We start from the raw sequence: 24,401 nt of genomic DNA, 5'->3' as shown, positions 1-24,401 counted from the left end.
TACAGTTTTTGTACATGAACTTTCCTGTCAGATGTATACTTAGCTTTACGTCTCTGACGTCACGACAGAATTCAAAACTCGCGGCACACGCGACAGGTAGGTCAGGTGATCTACCTTACCCGCCGCTGGGTGGCGGCTGTAAGAACCAATCTCCCTTTCCAGCCAGAATTTTTCTGTCGCCGGTGACGACTACACCTGTGGTTGTTACCTCCTGACAGCTTTATTCGATTCTCGTTGCCTTGGATTTATTTGGACTGACTTTCGGTGAAGTACCTGATCTTGTTGGCTTGGCATACGCGCTTGTGGATTGTTTTTTGACTATTGGTTTGGATTTTTCTTTGATTTCAAGATGTCTGATGTAGAGGTTAAGAAATCTTCTATGTTTAGGGCGTGCTCTATAGATGAATGCAAGGTGAGGCTACCGAAAGCTACGGTAGATCCTCACACAGTATGCTTGAAATGTAGGGGTAAAGAATGTTCTTTTATTAACCCCGTGTAATGAGTGTGAGAAGTTGGATGAGGGTGAATGGAAGTCTCTTTCTTCCTACTTGAGGAAGTTGGAGAAAGACAGGGTGAGAAAAGCTTCGTCTAGAAGTTCTAGTAAGTCTCGTATTAGCGAGGTAGAAGTAGACAATCCTGTTGTAGCACTAGATCCTTCTCCCATTTCAGCTCCTGCTCCCTGCATCGAACCTAAAGATACGACTTCGGAAGTGGCAACCATGAGAGCCACGATCCTTAGCATGGATTAGAAAATTCGTTCGTTGCAAGGTAAGAGTAATAGTGAAGGTGAATTGTGCAGTGACCCCAGTGCAGTGGAGGGTGCGTCTGATCGGCTCCTTAATGCTTCCAGGCCTAGACCTCTTCCAGACTCCCAGTCCCAGTGGAGGAGGAAAGTCAACAGCCGCAGGAAGGTTAGCAAGAACTCCCACCGATCAGCCGTCCCCTCGGTAGATCCTGATGTTCGTTCCCAGGCTGCCTTTGTTCGCTCTAAGAAGGAGGTGTTACGCCAATGCTTCTCTTCTTCTTCTTCACCTTCGCCTAGAAGAGGATGGAGCGCCTCGGATTCATCGCGACCGCTGAAGAGAGCCTGGAAGGCTCCTTGCGCCTTTCCTTCCAGCCCGGAATGTTTTCCAGAAGAGCCTGAAGTGGATATCAAGAAACCCAGGAGGGATCAGGAGTTCTCGCCTCAGAGTAGGCTTCGATCCTCATCCCCTGTGGAGGATTTTGCAAGATCTCCAGCTCGGATTCTTGTGGGGCTGCAAGCTCAGATTTCGGCTCTGGCGGGCTCCTTGGCTGGAGGTACGCGTCGTAAGAAGGATGTCTCTCTCCCCGTCAAGAAGTCTAGGCTACCTTCGCCTGCGTTGCCTTCTCAGTCGGAGGCGGCTCTCTCTCCTGTAACAGCGGATGGAAGGAGGCGCTCTTCCCTCGGCAGACGCTTGTCGTCTTCCAGGCGACAATCGCCCAAGAAGCTTTCTCCTGGCGACTTCATTTCTCCAGTAGAAAGGGATCTAGCGCCTAGTAGGCGCTCGTCTAAAGAGAAGCGCACAGCTTCGTCTTCTCGCTCCTTTCCGAAGATCCTCCAATCTCCGGATAAGAGAGCCTCCTCATACATGGATTCTTCAAGAGACAGGATCTCTCCTTATGTTAGGCGCCTAGAGCCTGGTAGGCGCTACTCCCCAAGTAGCCGCTCTCCCGCTTCCAAGCGCTGTGCGGAAGATAGGCGCGGTTCTCCTGTTAGCCGCTCTGTTCAGGTCAGGCGTAAAGAGCCTGAAAGAAATGTCTCGGCTGAGAGACTACCTTTTGCAGAGACCCACGCGTCTCGATCTAAGTTTGTGGATCATGGTAGACGCCTGTCTCCGAGTAGGCGATCTTCTCCAGGGATTCGCTCTCCTGTAGGTAGGCGCCAAGAGCCTAGTAGGCGTTCTCCTCATTTTAGGCGCAGTTCGCCAGGCAGCCGCTCTCCTTTTGACAGGCGCATGGATTCTGTTAGGCGCCGTGAGCATAGTAGGCTCTCCTCTCCTAGCAGGCGCTCCCCTTTGGACTCCCGTGTATCTAGGAGCAGACTTCAGGATCACAGAGGACTCACTCATCGGAGTAGGAAGGACGCATTCGATAGGAGCTCTCCCGAAGCTTTGGCTTCCCCTTATAGGCGCCAGACGGCTGCCAGACACTCACTAGATAGACGCACTTCTTTAGAGAAGTCCAGCTGCTCTCGTAAAGAAGCCGAAGGTTCGTCGGTGGATGAAGTGGAACCTTCAGAAGAGGACTTAGTTAAGGATTCTTCGGTCTCGTCCTACAAGATCCTGACAGACCTCCTTCTTCAAGAGTTTGGAGACGCTCTTACTCCCGTCGCTCCTCCTCCTCTCTCGTTATTCTCGACTTCTAAGAAGACGAAGGTTTCCTCCTGTGTGAGGATGAAGCCAACCATCTCGATGAAGAAGGCTTTGAGAGGTTTTGGTGATTGGCTTCTTTCTAAGGAGGAGAAAGGGAAGACTGTGTTTTCTTTCCCCCCTTCCAAGCTTAGTGGCAGACTAGGCTTTTGGTATGAGTCTGGAGAACCCCTAGGCCTGGGTCTACTGTCATCTGCAGACGCGGACTTCTCTTCACTGGTGGATGCCGCACGACGCTCGGCTCTCTTGTCAGCTAAGACTACCTGGGCTATGAACGAGCTCGACCACCTGTTGAAGGGAATGTTCAGAGTCTTGGAAGTCTTCAACTTCCTTGACTGGTCTTTAGGGGTCTTGGCTAAAAAGACTCAGAACCCGGATTCCATTTCGCCCGAGGATCTCAACTGTGTACTGACGTGCATGGATAAGGCAGTTAGAGATGGATCGAGCGAAGTAGCCTCCCTGTTTGGAGCAGGGGTTCTTAAGAAAAGATCAGTCTTCTGCTCTTTTCTTACAAAGTCTGTCTCGCATGCTCAAAGAGCCTCGCTTCTCTATTCGCAACTCTCGCCGCTTCTCTTCCCAAAGAAGATAATCCAGGACATCTCAGGAGCTATCTCTGCGAAGGCGACTCAAGACATGCTCGCTCAGTCTGCCCGGAAACCTAGGACCTCCTTCCAGACGAAGACTAAGAAGGAGACTCCAGCTAGACAGGAGCCCTTTCGAGGGGGCCCTCCTTCTAGAGCCTCTTCCTCAAGAGGTAATAGACCCTTCAAAAGAGGAAGATCCTTCTCGCGCTCATCTAGAGCTAAGAAGTAGGAAAGTAGTCCTCCAGACATCAGTAGGTGCCAGGCTTCTAAGATTCGCAGAAGCCTAGGCAAAGAGAGGAGCGGACAACTGGTCCCTCTCGATTATCCGAAAAGGATATCTGATTCCCTTTACAGAAAGACCACCTTTGACGACGACTCCGAGGGAGTTGGTGGCCAGGTACAGGGATCCCATCATGAGCCACGCTCTAACGCAGGCAGTAGAACAAATGTTAGAGAAAGAGGCTATAGAGCTAGTGAACGACCCATGCTCAGCGGGCTTTTACAACCGCCTGTTTCTAGTTCCAAAAGCCTCAGGAGGATGGAGACCGGTTCTGGATGTAAGCGCCCTGAATTTCTTTGTAGAAAAGAGGAAGTTCGCCATGGAGATGACATCCTCAGTGTTGGCGGCTCTTCGTCCAGGGGATTGGATGGTGTCCCTAGATCTTCAGGACGCTTACTTCCATGTGCCGATCCATCCTTCTTCAAGGAAATACCTCAGGTTCATGATGGGAGGAAGGATATTCCAATTCAGGGCCTTGTGTTTCGGCCTTTCAACAGCCCCTCAGGTCTTCACAGGACTAATGAAAAATGTAGCAAGATGGCTACATTTGGAGGGAGTCAGGGTGTCCCCTTTATTTACGTGGACGACTGGCTGATCAGAGCCAAGTCACAGAAAAGATGTTTGGAGGACCTACAAAAGACCCTTTTCATGGCGAGTTCTCTGGACTTTGGTGAACTTTCAAAAGTCTCAGTTAATCCCCAGTCAAGATCGTATCTATCTGGGGATTCGGATGGTTTCTCTGGATTTTCGGGCTTTTCCTTCTCCAGAAAGGATAGCCCGAGGGTCAGAGAAAGTCAAAGCCTTCCTAGAGAAAGACGTATGCACAGCGAGGGAGTGGATGAGTTTGTTGGGGTGGGGACACTCTCCCTCGTTGGAGCAATTCCTTTCTCTAGGAAGGTTGCACCTCAGACCTCTCCAGTTCTTTCTACATCGAAACTGGAGGTGTCGTTCGCAAAACCTAGAGTTCTCCTTCAAGATTTCAAGAGAAATCAAGAAGGACCTCTCTTGGTGGGCGAACCCTCTCAGGTTTGCAGAAGGGATGTCCCTTCACATTCCGAACCCCAACCAAGTGTTGTATTCCGACGCGTCGGAAACAGGTTGGGGAGCAACGCTCGGCTCAAGAGAAGTGTCAGGCACCTGGAAGAAAGAACAGGTGACCTGGCACATCAACAAGAAAGAGCTGATGGCTGTTTGGCTAGCTTTGAAAGCATTCGAGCCCTACGTCCTAGCTTCGGCAGTTCAGATCAACTCGGACAACACCACGGCCCTAGCATACATCAGGAAACAAGGGGGGACTCACTCCTTCTCCCTGTACGAGACAGCAAAAGAACTTCTGCTGTGGGCAGAGGAAAGGAAGATTTGTCTCCTTACCAGGTTCGTACAGGGAGAAAAGAACGTCAGAGCAGACCTCCTAAGCAGGAAAGATCAAGTCCTGCCTGCTGAGTGGACTCTTCACGAGGATGTTTGCCAGGACCTGTGGAGTCTTTGGGGCAGGCCTCACATAGACCTCTTCCCCACAGCCAAGAATGCGAGGATAGGCAACTACTGCTCTCCGATATCGGACCCGAGGGCAGTGTCAGTAGATGCTTTTCTCCTAGATTGGAAGGGCCTAGACATGTATGCTTTTCCTCCCTTCAAGATACGGGGAGAAACTCTCAAGAAGTTTGCAGAATCGGAGGCAGCAAGGATGACGCTGGTAGCCCCGTTCTGGCCCGCACAAGTATGGTTCACAGAGGTACTGGAATGGTTAGTAGATTTTCCGAGAACAATACTACAGAGGATCGATCTGCTCAGATAACCCCACTTCGACAGGTATCACAGAAACCTCCCCGCTCTCGGTCTGACTGGCTTCAGACTGTCAAAAGTTTGGTCAGAACGAGAGGGTTTTCTGCAAGAGTTGCAACGGCTATCGCAGCAGCAAGAAGGCCTTCTACCCTTAGAGTCTACCAATCGAAGTGGGACGTCTTTTGACGGTGGTGTAGGAACCATCACTTTTCCTCTTCCAGTACCTCTGTAACCCAAATAGCAGACTTCTTACTTTTCCTTAGGGAGAAAAGTGGACTGGCGGTATCAACCATTAAAGGTTATCGTAGCATGCTGGCTGCAGTGTTTAGGCACAGAGACTTAAACATTTCAGAAGACAAGGACCTTCATGATCTAATAAGATCTTTTGAAACATCCAAAAAGGTTTCGCCAGAGATTCCGAGTTGGAATCTGGATGTAGTGCTACGCTTCCTTAGGTCCCCTAAGTTCGAACCGCCTCAGTCTGCCTCTTTTAGAGACCTCACGAGGAAGACACTTTTTCTCATGGCATTGGCTTCCGCAAAGAGGATTAGTGAACTCCATGCAATAGAAGGGAAAGTGGGGTTCAGAGGAGATGCAGCTATCTGTGCATTCCTGCCTTCGTTCTTGGCTAAGAACGAGAACCCCTCAAATCCTTGGGCTAGGAGTTTTGAAGTCCGAGGTTTGTCTGCCTTAGTAGGCGAGGAAGCAGAGAGGTCACTTTGCCCAGTACGAAGTTTAAAGTTTTATCTTCAGAGAAAAAGAAACTTAAGGGCAATGATGTCAACCTTTGGTGCTCTGTAAGAGATCCAAGGAGGGCTCTTTCGAAGAATGCGCTTTCTTTCTTCATCAGAAGCCTGGTGAAAGAAGCACATGCGAAATGTGATGAAAGTCAATTCAAGCTTCTGAAGGTCAAAGCTCATGAGGTAAGAGCTATTGCCACTTCATTAACTTTCAATAAAAACATAGGGATGAGTAATATTATGAAGGCAACATTCTGGCGTTGCAACTCAGTCTTCGCAAACCACTATCTGAGAGACGTCAAAATTACGTATGAAAAGTGCTTCGCGTTAGGCCCGTATGTATCGGCGGATTCGGTGCTGGGGCAGGGAGCTGAGACATATCCTTTGTAGTATATTTTTTCCCCCTTGTTTAGGTTGTAAGTTTTTTGGTTGTTTGAAAGAGCATGCGGGTAGGCATGTCTTTCATTTCGTATGTCTAACAATGATTAGATTGGTTAGGTGATCGGTTTATGTTTGAGCTCCTTGCAATGATAGTGGTTAGGTTCTGTCATATAAGAGGGCGAATCCCCTTTGACAAGATCCTGCTCGGATTCTATCAAGTAAGCGGATACCAAATCCCTTTGATAGACCCAAAGAGTCTGTCAGCTGTAGGTCACGCCCTCGCTGAAGCTCTTCAGGCAACGCAGACTCATAGACAGTAACTACGAAGTCTTCTGCCTAAACAGGTAAGAACCAAGGTTGTATTTTACATCCTACAACAAGTGTTGTTTCCCCCCTTTTTTCCATGTTTATATTGCTGTCTCTTTCCCTCCACCAAGGGTGTCACAGCTAAGTATATATCTGACAGGAAAGTTCATGTACAAAAATGTTATTGTTAGTATACAATAAGGTTTTGTACGTACTTACCTGGCAGATATATACGATTGATGGCCCTCCCAGCCTCCCCTCAGGAGACAGGTGGAAGAGAAAAATTCTGGCTGGAAAGGGAGATTGGTTCTTACAGCCGCCACCCAGCGGCGGGTAAGGTAGATCACCTGACCTACCTGTCGCGTGTGCCGCGAGTTTTGAATTCTGTCGTGACGTCAGAGACGTAAAGCTAAGTATATATCTGCCAGGTAAGTATGTACAAAACCTTATTGTATACTAACAATAACATATTTCTTGTATACCATGTACACTAATACACTTTATTTACAGGTATATTAGCAGTACATATTAAGTTAGGTATTGAATGGTCCAAAATGTTGTAGTATTTCATTGTTTATAGGTCAATTTAGCTTTATTATGAAATTTACTGGGGTGGTTTTGTAGGGCTTGGAACGGATTAGTCATTTTACATGTAAAATGCGGTCCAAGATACGAAAAGCTCTTGATATGAAGTCCGCCTCGGAACGGATTAATTTCGTTCTCGAGATACCACTGTACCAGTATTTTGCAGCATTCCTTAGGTTGCAGGGCTAATACTAAAAATAAATTTTATGAAAATTATTTACTTATGGCTTTTGATCAAGGTCTATGTGCTGGATGTCAAATATAATCCACCTTGTAACCAGAATCTGATATCCATACTATGCTGAAGTCATAAAACATAAAGAGCTTCTCAGTGGCGTGATCGGTATGGTGTTGGTGTGCCACCTCGGTGGCCGTGAGTTTGATTCTTGGGCATTCCATTGAGGAGTTAGAGATATGTATTTCTGGTGATAGAAGTTCTCTCTCAGTGTGGTTCGGAAGTCATGTAAAGCTGTTGGTCCTGTTGCTGAATAACCACTGGTTCCATGCAACATAAAAACACCATATAAACAAACAAACTAATATAAACCTGCCTTTTTTATTTGCTATTTAGGTTACCATATTATCAAAATCATATATTAGTAAAAGGAATTTTGCTAACAGACCAAAAAGTACAAAGCAGAAGTCCTTGGTGTTTGGAAGGCCTGAGTATAATGCTAGCAATTTGCGAGTGCAATGACAGATGAGGGAGGTTTCACTTAGAATTGAAATTACTGACCAGTGTTTTCTTTTCCAGTTTATTCAGGCTGCTGATGAAATATGTTTAAAGTTGAAGAATGAAGGATACTGGGCAGATTTTATTGACCCAAGTTCTGGTAGACCTTTTCATGGTCCTTACACCAATGCCACTCTATTTGAAACTGATGAGCGATACCGTCACATGGGTTTCCGTATTGAAGATCTTGGCTGTTGTAAAGTAATTTCTCATAGACTTTGGGGCACACATGTTTTTGTTGGTATGTATGCTGTACTTTGTCCACGTAGCTTATAGTTTAAATTTAATATATTTTAGGTGAAATTGCTCATTGCTCCTGTTAGTCTTGCTTTTTATATGGATTATCAGTAAATTTACACACACTCTGGTAGCCTAACGCTCACATTTAGAATTAATTCATTTTATCTCGGTTACAATTGCCTAATAAGTGATGAAATGATAGCATTTCTTGTTCTCAAGATTTTTAAGGTAATTTTTGTGCAATACTTTAGAAATCTGTATTATTATTATTATTATTTTGCTCTATGTCAGTAACTTAAACGTAATTTTGTCTGTAAATTAGGTGTCCTAACAGCTGAAAAGTAGTGTCATTTTAGAGAGAAAAAAAAAAGTTAAATGATTAATGGGTACAAAACTTGTAGACCTAACTTGACGAGTTTATTTTTATGTAAGGCTACTTAAAAAGAATCCTGTAGACTAGAAGTGATAGTGTAATTGTTCAGATGCATATACAGTTTTAGCATCAATGATTTGATGGCATGGTTTAATGATCCAATTATTATTTCACTAATTAGTACAATAAAATATTTTTTTATATATATACAGTTGGTAAGTATATATAAAACCTCATTTTATTTTAAGAATCATTGAAGCTTGTTAACAAGGTATTTGAGAGGAAGTATCCCTAACTAAGCCATATCCTCACCACTCACTTTTTTCTTCAGCCACCAGACTGTGAGTTCACATCAGATGTGCTATCTTTCTTCCCTGTCTGCTGATTGGTTTTGGACAAGTAAGGTGTTGTCCTTGATCATTTGCAATTTTTTATGCTTTTTATGCCTTGCGTATGTCCTTTGGTGTTTTATTCCTCTAAATGGGAAGTATAATTCATTTCTCAAAATGGTTAGTATATGTTATGGTGTAGGGGCTGTGGATGACCTTGTGGTTGTTTCATGTTTCTACTGTAGGTGAGGTCATTAATTTTCTAATTATAGGGGTAAGGATTGCTCATCATCCTTGTATGGTAAAAGTACTTCCTTGTCATCTCAAAAAAAAAAAAAACTCCATGTGGTTTGGAAGTCACGTAAAGTCGTTGGTCCTGTTGCTGAATAACCAATGGTTTCATGCAACGTAAAAACACCATACAAAAAAAAAAAAATCTCAAAAAGAAAAGAAGTGTTCAGCAGTTTCATCAGAAGTTAGTGTTTAGTGGTACTGCCAGACCCTTCAAGCATCTTGTCTGTAGACAAGGAAGCTAGTACAGGCAGTCCCCAGTTATCGATGGGTTATGTTCTGATAGCTTGATGATAAGCGAAAATCGTTGATAACTGAAAATCAGAAATTCTCAGCTGATTTTCAGCTCTGATAACTAGTTAATGGCACCTCTGTTAGGTATTTATTGGCACTGGTAACCAGAAATCACCACATTTATTTTTGGCGCTAGACAAGCGCCATAAAACTGGATCAACGTAACCAAGGCCACTGATAACCAGGGGACTGCCTCTATTCAGGAAATAGATTTAGTGCTCAAAACCTAGCTTATTTTTAACATTCCCAGTACAGTATATAGTCTGTCATGGGCTGCATTTCTTGACTTCCTGGCAGTTAAGGGGAAGGCTGAGCCTGCTGCAGAATTGCATATTGCTGCTTTGTAGTTCCTGTTTCTCCCTTGTCCTCTGGTGCTGTGGTTGGTTGAGCAATAAGACATGTTCTTCTTTGTGCTCACCTTTGGTGGTGCAAGTAGAGGGGAACTGGCATGCCCTGCATACTCAAAGTACATACAGTGGACCCCCGTATTCGTGTTCTCCGGATTTGCCAACTCACACATTTGCGGATTTCTCTCTGGAATGTTTCCCCCGCATTATTCGCGGAAAATTCGCATATTTGCGGTATTTTTCTATGAGAAATATCCACAAATTCCTGTTTTTTTTTTTTTTTTTTATCAATTTCATCATAATATGCACTTTTTGTGATAAAACTTAAAAAAACCAGGTATAAACATTTTTAGTGGGGTTTTCTCAAGTTCTAACTAACAAAATAGGAGGTTTTATGCATTTTTATAGGAGTTCCAACTATTCGCAGGTTCTAACTATTCACGGGAGGGGGGGGGGTCTGGTACGCATCCCCTGCGAATACGGAAGGACCACTGTAAATACCATTCCAGGTCATGTACAGACTGGACACTCTTGCCCAAGGGAGAGCTTTCCTTTGATCTCTTCTACTTCTTGTTTGCTTGTGTATGCATTTCACAGCATGCTGGAGGCTTAACTGTGTATAGGTGCAGAGGGGTAGCAGGCTCAAGGTCTGAGCTCCATTTGGATGGCAAACTTGCTGGATCCCTTATGCTTTCTCTGGCAAGAGGTTCTTCTGGTTCTAGATGGGAACCAGAGCAACAGAGGGAGCAGAAGGAATTATAGTGCAAGCTGGAGCAACATTTCAGAATGGGTGTTTGCTCTCTCATTAGTGTAATAATAATCTCAGGGAGGTTACTTTGACTTCTCACCTACCCACACATGTTTATGGACCTTTTCATAAGGAAAGAATTGTGACTTTTGATCATGTTGCATGGTCTCAGTTGGTTTGTGGTATTCTGGGGGAGATGCAAGCCCCCCCTGATCCTGTTGGTTGGGATGGGATGTGAAACAAACTAGTCTAAAATGTAGGTTCTTTATTAGGCAAGGTTAAACAATGTGTGTGAGCAACCAAACTTGGAGAAAAGCAGTGTATTGCTGGGCATTGGATTGGAATGTGTTCAGTTACCATGCTACTTACCAACTTAAATGTGAGGAAAGAAAACTGTTGCAACCTATCAATATACAAATTGGCAGCTAGAATGTTATACAATAACAAATAAATGTTATAAATAAATTAGTGTGTCTGCACCTCCCTCCCCCTTCACACTCATAGTCCCATCTTGAGTGGGTTCTTTATCTGGAAAACTTGGGATATATGTGGGGCTGTCTGAGGACTTTTTTGTGTCCATGTTTAGGTCCACAGGGTTGTGAGGTAGAGGGTTGGGACCAAAGGGGTTGGTACTGGTACAGAAAGCACCAGTTCCTCCAGTAGACTCGTCCGCTTAGCCTGGGTAGGGAATGCACATGTTGATTGTACCACCTCTGCCCTTGTTCAGCTCAGGTGGCAGCAGGGCACTCGCAGCCCTCGGCTTTATAAGCCATTCCTGCAAGAAAGACTGAGGATGAGCATGCGCACAGGAGCAAATTGGGTGTTCTGTAACTGAGGCCTGATCAAAGTCTTCACAGTCTATGTAGCAGGAGGGTGCTATCTTCAGTACAAGATACTTCACAGCTTGCAGTGGCATTGGAATGGTCACTTGACTGTTGGTAATGTGGTGAAGTAACGAGATGTACTCCCCATCACTCCATGAAATCCCTCAAGTCATTGATGTCTTGAGGCAAAGTGGGACACAGACCTCCCTGAAATATCTGCAGGTCCGGAGGCACAGATGTAAAACCGGGCAAGGCTCACTAGCTTGGATAATACTTGTGATGTCAAGGGTTGACCATTAAACAGTCTGTTGTTTTGCAGCTTCTATTACTCTGCTACTGTCGTGGAGTTGTGATAGTGTATGGCAGGAACTACATTCCTCCTTCCACCCTAAAGTAGTTCAGCATAGACTGAGAGATAGTCACATAGTTTCCAGAATGGGAGCAATGAACTGTACAAATTGTAACGACTGGGTAGGAAATCCTGAGAGCACTTGGTCTCGAAGATGGATGTACGACAAGACCTCTCTCACTTATGCAGGAAGATCTTGAATGATCCTGTTGGCATCAAGCAGTGTGTTGTTTTCTTCATGAGTGGTGGCAATGGTCCTGATGTATGGTGCAGCCTCAACACAGTTTCATCCCGTGATGTGAGTTGGCTGACAGGTGGAATGCGACAGGCGTTAAGATATGGCTGCGAACAGACATGGTGAGCTCTTCTCGAGATGTTGCAAACAGGGATTCTTGACCTCGTCCAGTGTAATAGGTGAGAATTGGCACCAGTTGGCTATGGTCTGTCCCCAACGTACAATGTTGGAGGGTTATCAGGTACAGTCTGCATTTAGATGTAGCCCAGGTTATGGCTGACATCTCAAACTTGACAGTGGCATACCTGTCCCAGCGTCTGTGAAGAAACGAGCCACACAACTAAAGTCTTCCATTGCCGTGGTCCAGTAGAAGGGCATATCCTAGTCCTTTTGAGTTGAGAAGCATTGATCTGTAGGCAAAACCTGGTGGGCCAGTCAGGGCAGTCTTTACTTGATGATGCTCCGTACTGATCTGCAGTTCATACAAATGGACTCAGGGCTCATAAGTGATCGGAGACGATGAGCTGCATTATCTATCTAAGGCATCAAGTTGCCCAAGTGGTTCACTAATCCCATGAATGAATGAAGATCTGTCAAGTTCACCAGTATAGTCCTTGATTGCTGCTAGTTTGTTGGGGTCCACTGAAAAGCAGTCTTTGGAGATCTGAAATCTGCAAAAGGTAACTCTGAAGGTGTTGACCACAAACTTGTCTGTTATGTGTGTTTCTAAACTTGCAGCACATCCTGCTGTTGACACCTTGCAGAGCCCTGGGTCCTCAAAGGCAGTAAGCATTCCTGTTGCTGAAAATCCTGTTGGACCTCGGCAATGCTGGAATTGATATTAGGGTGTAATTAATGTGGTCAACTTTTTATCCTTCTCTTCCAGTTGCATTTGCCAGTACTCATACAGGGCATCTGCATGGTGAAGAACTGATCAATGTTGCAGATGCTAGACATGGATGGGCGGGGCATTTTACTTGGCAGGCACCTTCTTTATGATGGATTCTCTTTTGGGGGGGGGGGGGTTGCTTTCTTCAGTTGTTGAACTCATTGAAAAGTTTATAGCATTGGCAAGCGACATGGTGGCATGAAGAGGCAGCTCCAAACACCTATAGACATGGGTAAAATCCAGAATAGGTTGAGGAAACTGGCAAAATAATGGCCAACTCTTTTCAGTGGCAATGTATGACAGGCATTCAGATGCCTTCATGAACTTTGATAAACTTTGATACTCTGAGAAGGATCTTTCGCCAAGGGGAGTGGGGCTGTGAATGATCCAAAGGCAGTCGTCATTATAGAGCCATCTGCGGTGGACATCAGGTTAACTGGTGGGATTGTAGTGCACTCCTAGATATGTGCAGGTCAAAATGCAGAGGGCCCATAAGAGATGTCATACTTGGGTCTGGCAACATCTGAATCCTGGATGTGATTTCACAGTATGATAGGGAAATTGAGATTGTGTTTTGCAGTGTCTTGATAGAAGAGAGGGTGTCCCAATTTGATGACAGCTGGGGTTCTTGTTTGGAGAGGGTGCTGTAGTCTTCTTCCTGCAGCACTTATGTCCTTGTCTATTGCAGTGGCAGCACTGGATCTGTCTGGTGGGGGACCTCTGTGTCTTGGCCCAATGCCCCTTGTGGGTACACTTGCGTGATGGGTAGTAGGGGTGGCACCCTTTCTTTGTATCTTCAGCTTCCTGTACAATAAGTTTGAGATAGAAGTTCACTCTCGACGTGGTTCGGAAGTCACGTAAAGCTGTTGGTCCCGTTGCTGAATAACCACTGGTTCCATGCAACATAAAAACACCATGCAAACAAACATGAAGTTTTTATGATAAAACAAATTTTAATGTATACTTACCTGGCAGGTATATATATAGCTATATTCTCTGTTCCACCTGGCAGAAATTTCAAATCTCGCGGCAAACGCTAGTAACCTATTAGTAGTTCAGTCAACCACCACCCTGTTACCGTGGCGCTAGCGCCAGGAACCATTCCCACTTAGCCAGATTTTCTCTGAACCCTGTCTCCTGAGGGGAGGAGGGTGGGCATTAAATTATATATACCTGCCAGGTAAGTATACATTAAACTTTATCATAAAAACTTCATTTTAATGTATGACACTTACCTGGCAGGTATATATATAGCTGATTTACACATTTGGAGGTGGGTCAAAGACAGCAACATTATTAGAGTACAAATAAATAAAATTATTACTTTACTCTAGGTTCCTTACCTGCTAAGGTAGCTGACTTCATAGGTCCTGCCTCTAAGCCTGCTTAAACCTTAGGAGCTCTCAACAAGGAAGTGTCCTGTATGTTGAAGAAGCTAAAAACTGGGACTGACAACTGGGCGTGACCAATGTGTTGACAGAACCCTAAAGCCCTCTTATGCCACGGCATTTAAGCTAGTAATAGATCATTCACCTGAACTACACACACACCACACAAAGAAATTACTAAAAAGACTGACAAAAGTAACAACACTTTTCTCAGACGACTAACAAACAACAAACACCATCACCTGATAAAATTACTTAGCTTAAAAGAAGGTTATGGGGTGGTAACTCCTTTGCCCAATACTGTACCAGAGGACACGTATGGACCTAGCGTCTGACAATTATCAAAGGTTGTCTGAATATCTCTAAGATAATGAGATGCAAATATTGAATTAGTTCTCCAAAATGTAGATTCAATAATCTCTTTGAGGGCTAAATTCTTCTTAAATGCCCATGAAGTCGTAACTGCCCTGACTTCATGAGCCTTCACTTTCAAAATTCCGAAGCTCTGTTCTTGACACAGCATATGAGCTTCTCTAATTAATTCTCTCATAAAGAAAACTAGAGCATTCTTTGTCATGGGCCTACCGGGGTCTTTGACTGAACACCAGAGAATCAGAATTCCCTCTGATATCTCTTGTTCTTTCAATATAATAACGTAAAGCTCTCACTGGGCAGAGAACTCTTTCTTGCTCATGTCCCACTAAATCAGAAAGACCCAAGACATCAAAGTATCTTGGCCAAGGATTAGCAGGGTTCTCATTCTTGGCCAAAAAACCTTCCTGGAACGAACACACTGCGTTACCATGTCTCCATCCCACTGTCTTCGATATGGCCTGAAGCTCACTAGCTCTTTTAGCCGTTGCCAAGGCGACTAAAAAGATAGCTTTCTTTGAGACATCTCTCAGAGAGGCTTTATCTAAGGGTTCGAATTTACTAGAGGTTAGATGCCTCAAGACGACATCCAGATTCCAAGCAGGTGGCCTGCATTGGGGCTGCTTCTTGGTACCAAATGATCTAACCAGATCTCTAAGGTCCAAATTATTAGAGATATCCAAACCTCTGTGTCTGAACACAGAGGTCAACATACTTTTATAACCTTTGATTGTAGAAATTGACAATCCTAACTCCTTTCTTAAGTATAGGAGGAAGTCTGCGATTTGGGTCACAGAGGTACTGGATGAAGACACCTTCCTCTTCTTACACCACTTCCGGAAATTCTCCCACTTCGACTGATACACTGTGATTGTGGAGGTTCTTCTGGCTCTAGCCACTGCACTGGCCACCTCTCTAGAATATCCCCTCGCTCTGACAAGACTTTCGATAGTCTGAACGCAGTCAGACCCAGAGCGAGGGTATTCTTGTGAAACCTGTCGAAGCGGGGTTGTCTGAGTAAATCTACTCTTAGAGGAAGAGTTTTTGGTGTATCCACTGTCCATTCCAGTACCTCTGTGAACCAACTTTGGGCCTGCCAAAACGGAGCTATTAGGGTCATCCTCGTTCCTTGGCTCTCTCTTAACTTTTTCATAATTTTCCCCAATACCTTGAATGGAGGGAAAGCGTACACGTCTAGGTTTGTCCAATCCATCAGGAAGGCATCCACTGCTACTGCTTCCTGATCTGGAACTGGAGAGCAATAGATTGGTAGTCTTTTTGTTTTGGCTGTCGCAAAAAGATCCACTACTGGACGGCCCCACAATTTCCACAGGCTCTGATATACCTCTAGGTGCAACGTCCACTCTGTCGGAAGAAGTTGTCCTTTCCTGCTCAACAGGTCCGCTGTGACATTCTTCTCCCCCTGGATGAATCTGGTGAGCAGCAAAACGTTTTCCTCTTCCGCCCAAAGTAGAACTTCCTTCGCCAGCATGTAGAGGGGAAAAGAATGAGTCCCTCCTTGTTTGCAGATGTATGCCAGAGCCGTGGTGTTGTCCGAGTTGATCTGCACTGTCTTGTCGCGTACCAACTCCCTGAAGTACTTCAAGGCCAAGAAAATCGCCATCAGTTCCTTCCTGTTTATGTGCCAACTTGCTTCTTCCTCGTTCCAAAGCCCCGACACCTCTTGAGGGCCTAATGTCGCTCCCCAACCTGCGTCCGACGCGTCGGAGAACAAGATGAGGTCTGGGTTCTTCTGTTGGAGCGACATCCCTTCTGCTAACCTGCCTGGAGTTAGCCACCAACTTAATTCCTCCTTCACCTTGGAAGGAATTAGAAACTGGAAGGAATCCGGTTGCGATTTTCTTGGCCATGCTTCTTTTAGGAAAAGCTGTAGAGGTCTCATGTGCAGTCTTCCTAGAGAAATGAACCTCTCTAGCGAAGAGTGTGCGCCCAGTAAACTCATCCACTCTCTTGCCGAGCATCGGTCTTTCTCTAGAAAGTCCTGCACCTTCCGAATGCATAGGGCTTGCTTTTCGGGGGATGGAAAAACCCGAAAAGTCGCTGACGACATCTGAATCCCCAAATAAACTATCTGTTGCTTGGGATTCAGCTGAGACTTTCCTAGGTTCACCAAAAGACCCAATTCTTTTGCTAAATCCAACATTTGTTTCAGGTCCTCCAGACATTGACTTCTCGATTGGGATCTTATCAGCCAGTCGTCCAAGTAAAAAGAAACTGATCCATAGTAAGTGTAACCATCTTGCTACATTGGACATCATCCTCATGAACACTTGGGGGGCTGTGCAAAGGCCGAAGCACAGGGCCTTGAATTGAAAGACCCTGTTCTGAATCACGAACCTTAGATACTTCCTGCTTCCTGGATGAATCGGAATATGAAAGTACGCGTCTTGTAGATCCAGGGTCACCATCCAGTCCCCTGGATGTACCGCTGCCAGTACTGACTCGTTCGTCTCCATGGTGAATTTGGTCTTCTCCACGAAAACATTTAGTTGACTTACGTCCAGCTCTGGTCTCCAACCTCCCGAGGATTTCACAACCAGGAACAGCCGATTGTAAAATCCCGGAGATTCGTGATCCAGAACAGGTTCTATAGCTCCTTTCTCTAGCATGGAAGAGACTTGATCCCATAGTGCCTTTTCCTTCACTAAATCGTTGTAATTTGCCCCTAGGGCTCTCGATGTTGTGAGAGGAGGTTTCTTTAAGAAGGGAATTTTGTAACCTTCCCGAGCTACCTTGATGGCCCAGGGATCTGCATTCATGTTTTGCCAAACTTCCCAAAATTCTTGAAGTCTGACTCCTACTGCTGTCTGGAGGACTGAGTTCTCATTGCTTAGAGGTGGTCTTGGCTCCTCTTTTAGCGGGTACTCTCTTGCCTCTAAAAGCGGGTCGAGCGAAAGTTCTGCCTCGAAAGGGCTGTTGAGAAGGCCTTGATTCCTTTGGAGTCTTCTTAACCAACTTGGACGGTAAAAACTTCCTTACTGAAGAAGAGAGTAGATCTTGAGTGGCCTTCTGAGATAGAGCCAGAGCTATATCCCTAATAACCTCGGAAGAGAACAGCTGGTTCGAAAGGGGAGAGAACATCAACTCCGATTTCTGAGAGTTGGAAACTCCATTTGAAGCAAAAGAGCACAAAAGCGACCTCTTCTTCAGTACTCCTGCTGCGAATAATGATGCCAGTTCATTCGCTCCATCTCTCAGAGCCTTGTCCATGCAGGACATAATACTCTTAGCCACTTCTGTATCCTGAGAATTCTCGTCTTCTAAAGTGTTCGCCAATGCTCCCAAAGACCAATCGAGAAAATTGAAGACCTCGAAAGTCCTAAAAATTCCTTTAAAAAGGTGATCAAATTCGGAAGAAGTCCACCAGATCTTGGCAGACTGCAACGCCTGTCTGCGCGAGCTGTCCACTATACTGAAGAAATCCCCCTGGGAGGAAGCAGGTACTCCCAGGCCAAGACTTTCTCCAGTAGCGTACCATACTCCCGACTTCGATGCTAACTTGGCTGGGGAAAAGCGAAAGAAGATTTCCCCGCTTCCTTCTTCTCCTTCAGCCAGTTATTCACTCATTGAAAAGCCTTCTTTGCCGAAATCGAAAGAGTCATCTTAAGGAATGAGGACTTTCTTTGGAGTCCTAGTCTTAGAAAACTGCGACAGGGGAGATAAAGGCGCCGTAGGTTGGAATTCCCCTTCAAAATTTGAAAGGAGACAGGAAGTGAGGATCTTGTAATCCGAAGAAGGTTCCACATTCTTCTCCTCAATAAAGTCCAATTCTTCTTCTGCTGAAGTAATGTCCTGTAAATCACTATCGTTCTGACGCTTTGCAGACGGATTAACGTCCTGCTGCCTGCGTCCTGCAACCAACGAAGTATCGGCGTCCTGCGTCCATCGTAGATACATCCGCTTCCTGCCGCCTGCGTCCACAACAAGCGGCTCCACGTCCTGACATTTGCGTCCTGCTTCTACAGAAACCATCTTCTTCCTGCGTCCTGAAACACTACCCGATCGTCCGTCCTCGTAGAGCCAGTGCGTCCTATATCCTCGGTCAGCGAATACTTGTCTTCAGTCTTCTTGGAAGACTTCACGGGAAGGAAATCGTCCTTACGCCTCGAAGACCCTTGCAAAGGCGCATCCCATGAATTAACGAGAACTGCTAGTTTAGACTGCATTTCTCTTAAGAAGTCCTTAGTACTATCTTCCTGACGGGCAGAAGGCAAAGGAGGAGGAAGACGAGAAGGACTGTGACGTAAAGGAGAGCGATCTTGAACTCTACCCGAAGGAGAGAGAAGAGGGGAAGACAAGCAAGAGGACGGAGGAGAGTCTCTAGCCGAAATCCAGGAACGTAACGGCTGTACTGAGTCCTCTTTAGAACGAAAGATCTTCTTCCTCTTGATCGGAACTGCGTTCCTGTCTTCCGAGGATGACAAAACCTCCGGACTACTCCAAGCCTCTCGATCTTGAGAACATTTATCTTGAGCGGTCGATGTCCTGAAAGTCCTCTTGAGGGGGCGAGACACTACCGAATACCGACGTTCCCGCTCTGATGTCGAACCATCCAAGGACGCATACTTCCCAGTTACGCCTTTCCTGTGGCGAACTGCAACAGCCTGGGATCTTACAACAGGACTGTTCGAAGGGACGCCTGACCGTGACAAAACCTCTCTCGCCTCCCTTCGACTGTCGACATGCCTTCTCCCTTGGGTCTGGGAGTTTGACAGAGGTCTAGGTCTAGGAGCACGAGAGAGACGATCAGACGCCCCCTCCACTACACTTTCACTCACATCAAAAGCACTGACTTTATCTGTAAGGCGCTGTATCTGGTCACCCATATGGAAGCAAGGGCAGCGAACACTTTAACAATCTGAGTATCGTTCGCCGCCTCCGATACAGCAGCGGGCGCGGGAGATACCTGGGGAGAAGGTTCTACCATCTCTACATTAGAAGGAGCTGGAGAGGAAACACATTCACTCCTTTTACTAGAAGTATTAGACCTCTCACTACGAGAAACAGATCTCCTCACACGATCTTTCTCTAACCTTTCAACATATTTCATAGAAATCTTCCACTCCTTCTCTGTCAAATTCTCACACTCAACACACCTACTCTCCCAAGTACACACATTCTCTCTACATTTTTTGCAAATAGTGTGAGGGTCGACTGAAGCTTTCGGCAACCTTACCTTGCACCCCTCTTTCACACAAACTTTAAACATACTATCAGTGTCTGACATATCCAAAGAACAATCCAAAGCGAATGCCAAGCTAACGTTTCCAAGTACAATACCAAAAATCCGTGAAAAGTCAGCAACGAGAATGAAAATCCTAGCAGGGAACCACCAACAATGTTGCCGGTTCGGCTGGCAGAGAAAATCTGGCTTAAGTGGGAATGGTTCCTGGCGCTAGCGCCACAGTAACGGGGTGGTGGTTGCCTGAACTACTAATAGGTTACTAGCGTTTGCCGCGAGATTTGAAATTTCTGCCAGGTGGAACAGAGAATATAGCTATATATATACCTGCCAGGTAAGTGTCATACATTAAAAATAAGTTTAGAGAGGGCAAAGTACAGATTGTAGAAGTGACCTTCCTGGTGGCCTCATAGGTGCAACATATGTTGATAATGAGGGCCAAGGACAGATTGCAGAAGTGGCCTTCCTGTTAGCCTCATAGATGCAAAAATGTTGATGATATCCTGTAGTGCGGCATTGTTGTTGAGGGCTAAGAGTTTCTTGGTGAGTTCTTCATCCCTGACTCCCAGGAGTAGGATAATTTTATCTGGGTTATGGTCACAAAGTTTATATCTACTGGGACAGACTTCTACTTCCTCTGCAATGTTCTTGAGTCTTGCATAAAAATCTGAAAGACTCCCTCTTCACTATTTGTAGGTGAGCAGCTCCCCACGATGTAGATTCTCATTGCGAAGTTTCTCAATGGGCACACTGTGGCTTCCTGTGATTGATTGCTGTACGAGGGGCTAGCATTTGCAGAAAGGTACTGCAGCAGTCTGCTCCTGCAGCATGTGAATTTCATCGTCCTTTCAGTCGTTGGTCCCTTAATTCTTCTGGTTTTCGTGGTCTCTCCTCTTCTTTTTGTCCCCTTTCCCCATCTTGTCTAATCCTGGCCTGACCCTCGATCAGTGATTTCTCCAGGTATTGTATGGAGGGGAAAGGAACAATGCTGATTGGGGTAACGTTGTCTGGGGATGGAGAGTGGAAGGGGACTGTGGGTGGTAGACAAGGTCTTGTGGAGTGTCATCACGTTTGTCCTGAGAACATAGAGAATCCATTGGGAATAATGTTGTTTACCTCCACTGACAGGCTTGAAACATAAGTTAATAGAAATGTTCAGTACCATCAGTATTTCAAGTACAGTGTGTGAAATCATGGCACTAGCAAGCCATCTTACACTGCACATGATACACTGTATACATACCAGCAAATAATGTCCATTGTTGGTGTGTGGTCCTCTCTGTTTTTTTGCGGTTTGCTCAAAGTCTCCTGTATATCTTTGCTTGCTTCTTGTAACTTCCTATAATACGTTAATGAGCTTGTTTCTCATCTCCTCAGCCAGTAGGTTGCAGTAAGTTCTTAACTTAAAATTTTAGGTGGTTACAATATATTAATGACAATGCGTTTCAGCAACCAAACTTGGACAAACAAACTTGGAGAGGGGAAGCAGCATACTGGCGGGCATTGGGAGGTGAGAATACATTATATATAATTATATTTGTTACAGAGATTATAGTATCTACAAATCCCTTTAGTACTATTCCTCTGTGGTTGGATGTAATGTTAGTCTGCCGACTGACATGCAACCTCCCTCTTTTTTTGTAGCTGTAAACATGGCTGTATTGAGTGTTAATTGCAAAGAATTTATTAGTAAACCATGCTGAGTCCACAAAGGTAGGACCCAAACAATGTTTTTAGTCTTTTTAGTGGATCCTTTTTCGTGGTATGGCATGGGTAATTTATGCAAAAACCGGGCTGGTCTACCAGTTGTTCCAAGGGGTCACTAGGATGAGGAAAGTTTATATCACAGGAGTCATGAGTTAGGGTGACAAAAAGTTCTCTGTAATTGAACCACTTTTTCCTTGAAAATTATATACATGACAGTCAGTTACTTTGTGAGTAGTGTGGCTGCATTGTGATTGGCTGCCAAATATGGTGGCTAAACCAGAATTTGGTAGTGAAGCTTAATTTTGTGCTTTACAACTATTCCTGTTCTAGTGACTAGATTATTGGTTTCTTTTCTGCTCCTGCTTCAACTCATTAGGGCAGTTAATGATTTTAGCAGTAGTAGGAGGATACTCTTCAAAAGAGAACAGCAGAGGCTTCTGAGATTGACAACTTTATGGCTAATACCAGATGATTATAAATTGAATAATAATTAATGTATACATATATTTTTTTATTGGGCATGAACAAAGTTTTTTTCTTCTAGGTGCCATATTCACCAATGCTCCAGTAGATTCTGAAGTTCTAGAGGACGTAATGAATGCACACCAGAAAACAGGGAATGTCTGAGTAATCGTGAAGCTAGCACTTTGGTTGTTAATAGCATTCTGATAATTGTACAGGCTGTTTTGCAATTGTGTGAATGTATTGAATAATGGTGTATATTTCAGTAACAAGTATCTAATATTTTGAAATTTAATGCTATGTAATTTCATTCTCATCTTTATCAAAGTGATTTCATACTAATGTACGGTAATTTTTGTAAACAAATTTTAAGTTATTGTCATTAAGAAAATATTAGGAACTTTATCATTAAAGAAAAATATTACATATGTATGTTCACCAAGTTACCTATATTTTGTGTAGGAGGAAGCAGTGTGTTTGGTTTGTAAATATTAGTTAAAAGATTTCATTGTCCATTTTGGCTGGCAATATATTCAAATTATAATTATGCTTTATGGCTTTTGTTTTATTTCAAGGATTATTCCATAAGTTATGGAGTTATTGTCTTGGAGGCCAGAGTTTTCCCTGTAATGGATTTATGAGGGTGAAAAATTGAGTTTACTGCTTGTTTATTACTCTGCATTGGCTAAATTTAATTTTTTTGTCAAATTATAATTTATATTATAATCACTACTACTCTTAAAAAGTGAAATAAATTTTTGCAAATAAAATCTTATCCTAACATAAAAAGTGAAATAAATTTTTGCAAATAAAATCTTATCCTAACATAGGTGTCAAAAATTCATAGAGAGAAGGCTACTTACCTATTAGCTGGTCAACCCTATCAGATTTATTTCCCAGAACCTTGGATAGGCTCTTGATATTTTTGAAGGTTAATGTCATGACTGGTCAGTTAAAATTGCATAAAAGCTCTCCAAAAAATGATCAATAGTCTTGTGGATACAAGTCTATAAATTCTAAGAAATTAAAACTCCACCAGGACCTGAAAAACTTGAAACAGGGTGCATCTTAATGGAAACTATTCCAATTATGTATACACATTAGTCTATTCAAACTCTATCAGGAGTGTGTTTGGTAAAAGGTGATAAGTAAAGCATTCTACTACACGTGTACTAGAGGTAAAGGTATAGTATTCCCCATATTTTGGAGGGATGGGTTTCAAGGCCCTTTACAGCTTCTACAAACTGGGAATGTATACTGTAATAATGCACATATACATATTTAGTGCACACAATGCACTTTTGATACAACTTACTTTTTAAATTATATATGCATGGATATTGATAAAATTGCAGTCAAACACAACAGAACAGTTTTAAGTTACTGTATTGTACAATATAGTGTATACTACTATATATACCTGCATAATAGACCAAGACCTATTTTTTTAGCCAGTAGTTATAGAAGTTAAACATTACATGAGGTAAGCTTTGGAAACTTTGAATTTAGAGATGAGGTTGTACTTTACTGCTAACAGCAGTTAGAAAATAATTTTTTAAAATAAAGATGTTATAATAATTGTTGTTTAACTCGACTGTGAATTTATTATTCATCTGTAATGCTAACATGATATGGGTTTTAAGGAATGCATTTTTTATTTTATTTTAAATACAATAATAGTAGGAGTAGCTTACAAAAAACTTTCTCATGAACATGGGCAAAGTATATTAGTTATATATAGTGACTTGACAACCCTCCCCCCCCATAATAATGAGATGTATGCAGAGCTAGGATGAACGAACTTAAAATATATATAGGAGAGAAGAGAAGAAATTTTCATTTAACAAAATATATATTAGAGGGAAAAGAAAAAATGGATCTTCATTTAATCAAAATACTGTATATACTCGCATATCATGTGACTTAAGCAGTTTTGCATCTAATTTTAAGGAGGTCTCATCATACATGGGCTAAATTCAAGTATGTAATATAACATATTAATATCAAATGATCAAATACAAACATAATGGATATGCATCTTTTCCATGGATCTTTAAAAAGTTATGCTTTACTTCACTGTATCCAATAATATTTTATATGTATTTTCATATTACTATTTGTTTGTATTATAAAATACAAACATAGCAATCAATGCTTTGGTTTGGAAATCAGCTGAGGGCGATTGAGAGAGAAGTTTGTTTTACTGTAGTGAGCTCAAATCAGAGCGACTGTCTTGCTTCTATTTAGAGCAAATGAATCTCAAGATACTCTACTTATATGGGACAAGGTTATTTTCGAGTCAAAATCACTTAAATATGTATCGTTTATGAACAAAATTAATTTTTTTCTTTAGTAGATGGCGCTGAGGGCAAGTGTATTGCATAAATAAAAATCATCAGATTCCATTCGATATTTTCACTTGATCTCATCAGAATACTACAAGCTTTACATATTTATCTTTAATTGGAGTGAAAACAGTAAAATGAGCTTTCATGCCAATGGTTATGATTAAAACACGCTTCTCTCAAATTTTGTTTACGGTAGAGTTTGATGGTGCTAAAGCTTA

The 24,401-nt window shown here is 43.5% G+C and overlaps 1 protein-coding gene across 3 annotated transcripts in view; it reads left to right on the top strand.

Moving 5' to 3' along the window:
* Positions 1 to 22,391, top strand: part of LOC135216368 (cobalamin trafficking protein CblD-like) — a 154,570-nt gene extending 132,179 nt beyond the window's left edge. For 2 of the 3 annotated variants that reach the window (XM_064251620.1, XM_064251621.1), the window contains exons 7-8: positions 7,806 to 8,025; positions 21,918 to 22,391. In XM_064251620.1, coding sequence (XP_064107690.1) covers positions 7,806 to 8,025; positions 21,918 to 22,000 — 303 coding nt within the window. In that variant the 3' untranslated portion in view covers positions 22,001 to 22,391. The remainder of the gene's footprint in view (positions 1 to 7,805; positions 8,026 to 21,917) is intronic. The other variant, XM_064251622.1, reaches the window with a different exon arrangement.
* The last annotated feature ends 2,010 nt before the right edge of the window (positions 22,392 to 24,401 follow it).

This window comes from Macrobrachium nipponense, chromosome 6, assembly GCF_015104395.2.
Source record: "Macrobrachium nipponense isolate FS-2020 chromosome 6, ASM1510439v2, whole genome shotgun sequence".
Lineage (NCBI taxonomy): Eukaryota > Metazoa > Arthropoda > Malacostraca > Decapoda > Palaemonidae > Macrobrachium > Macrobrachium nipponense.
This window is presented reverse-complemented; position numbering and strand designations above follow the sequence as displayed.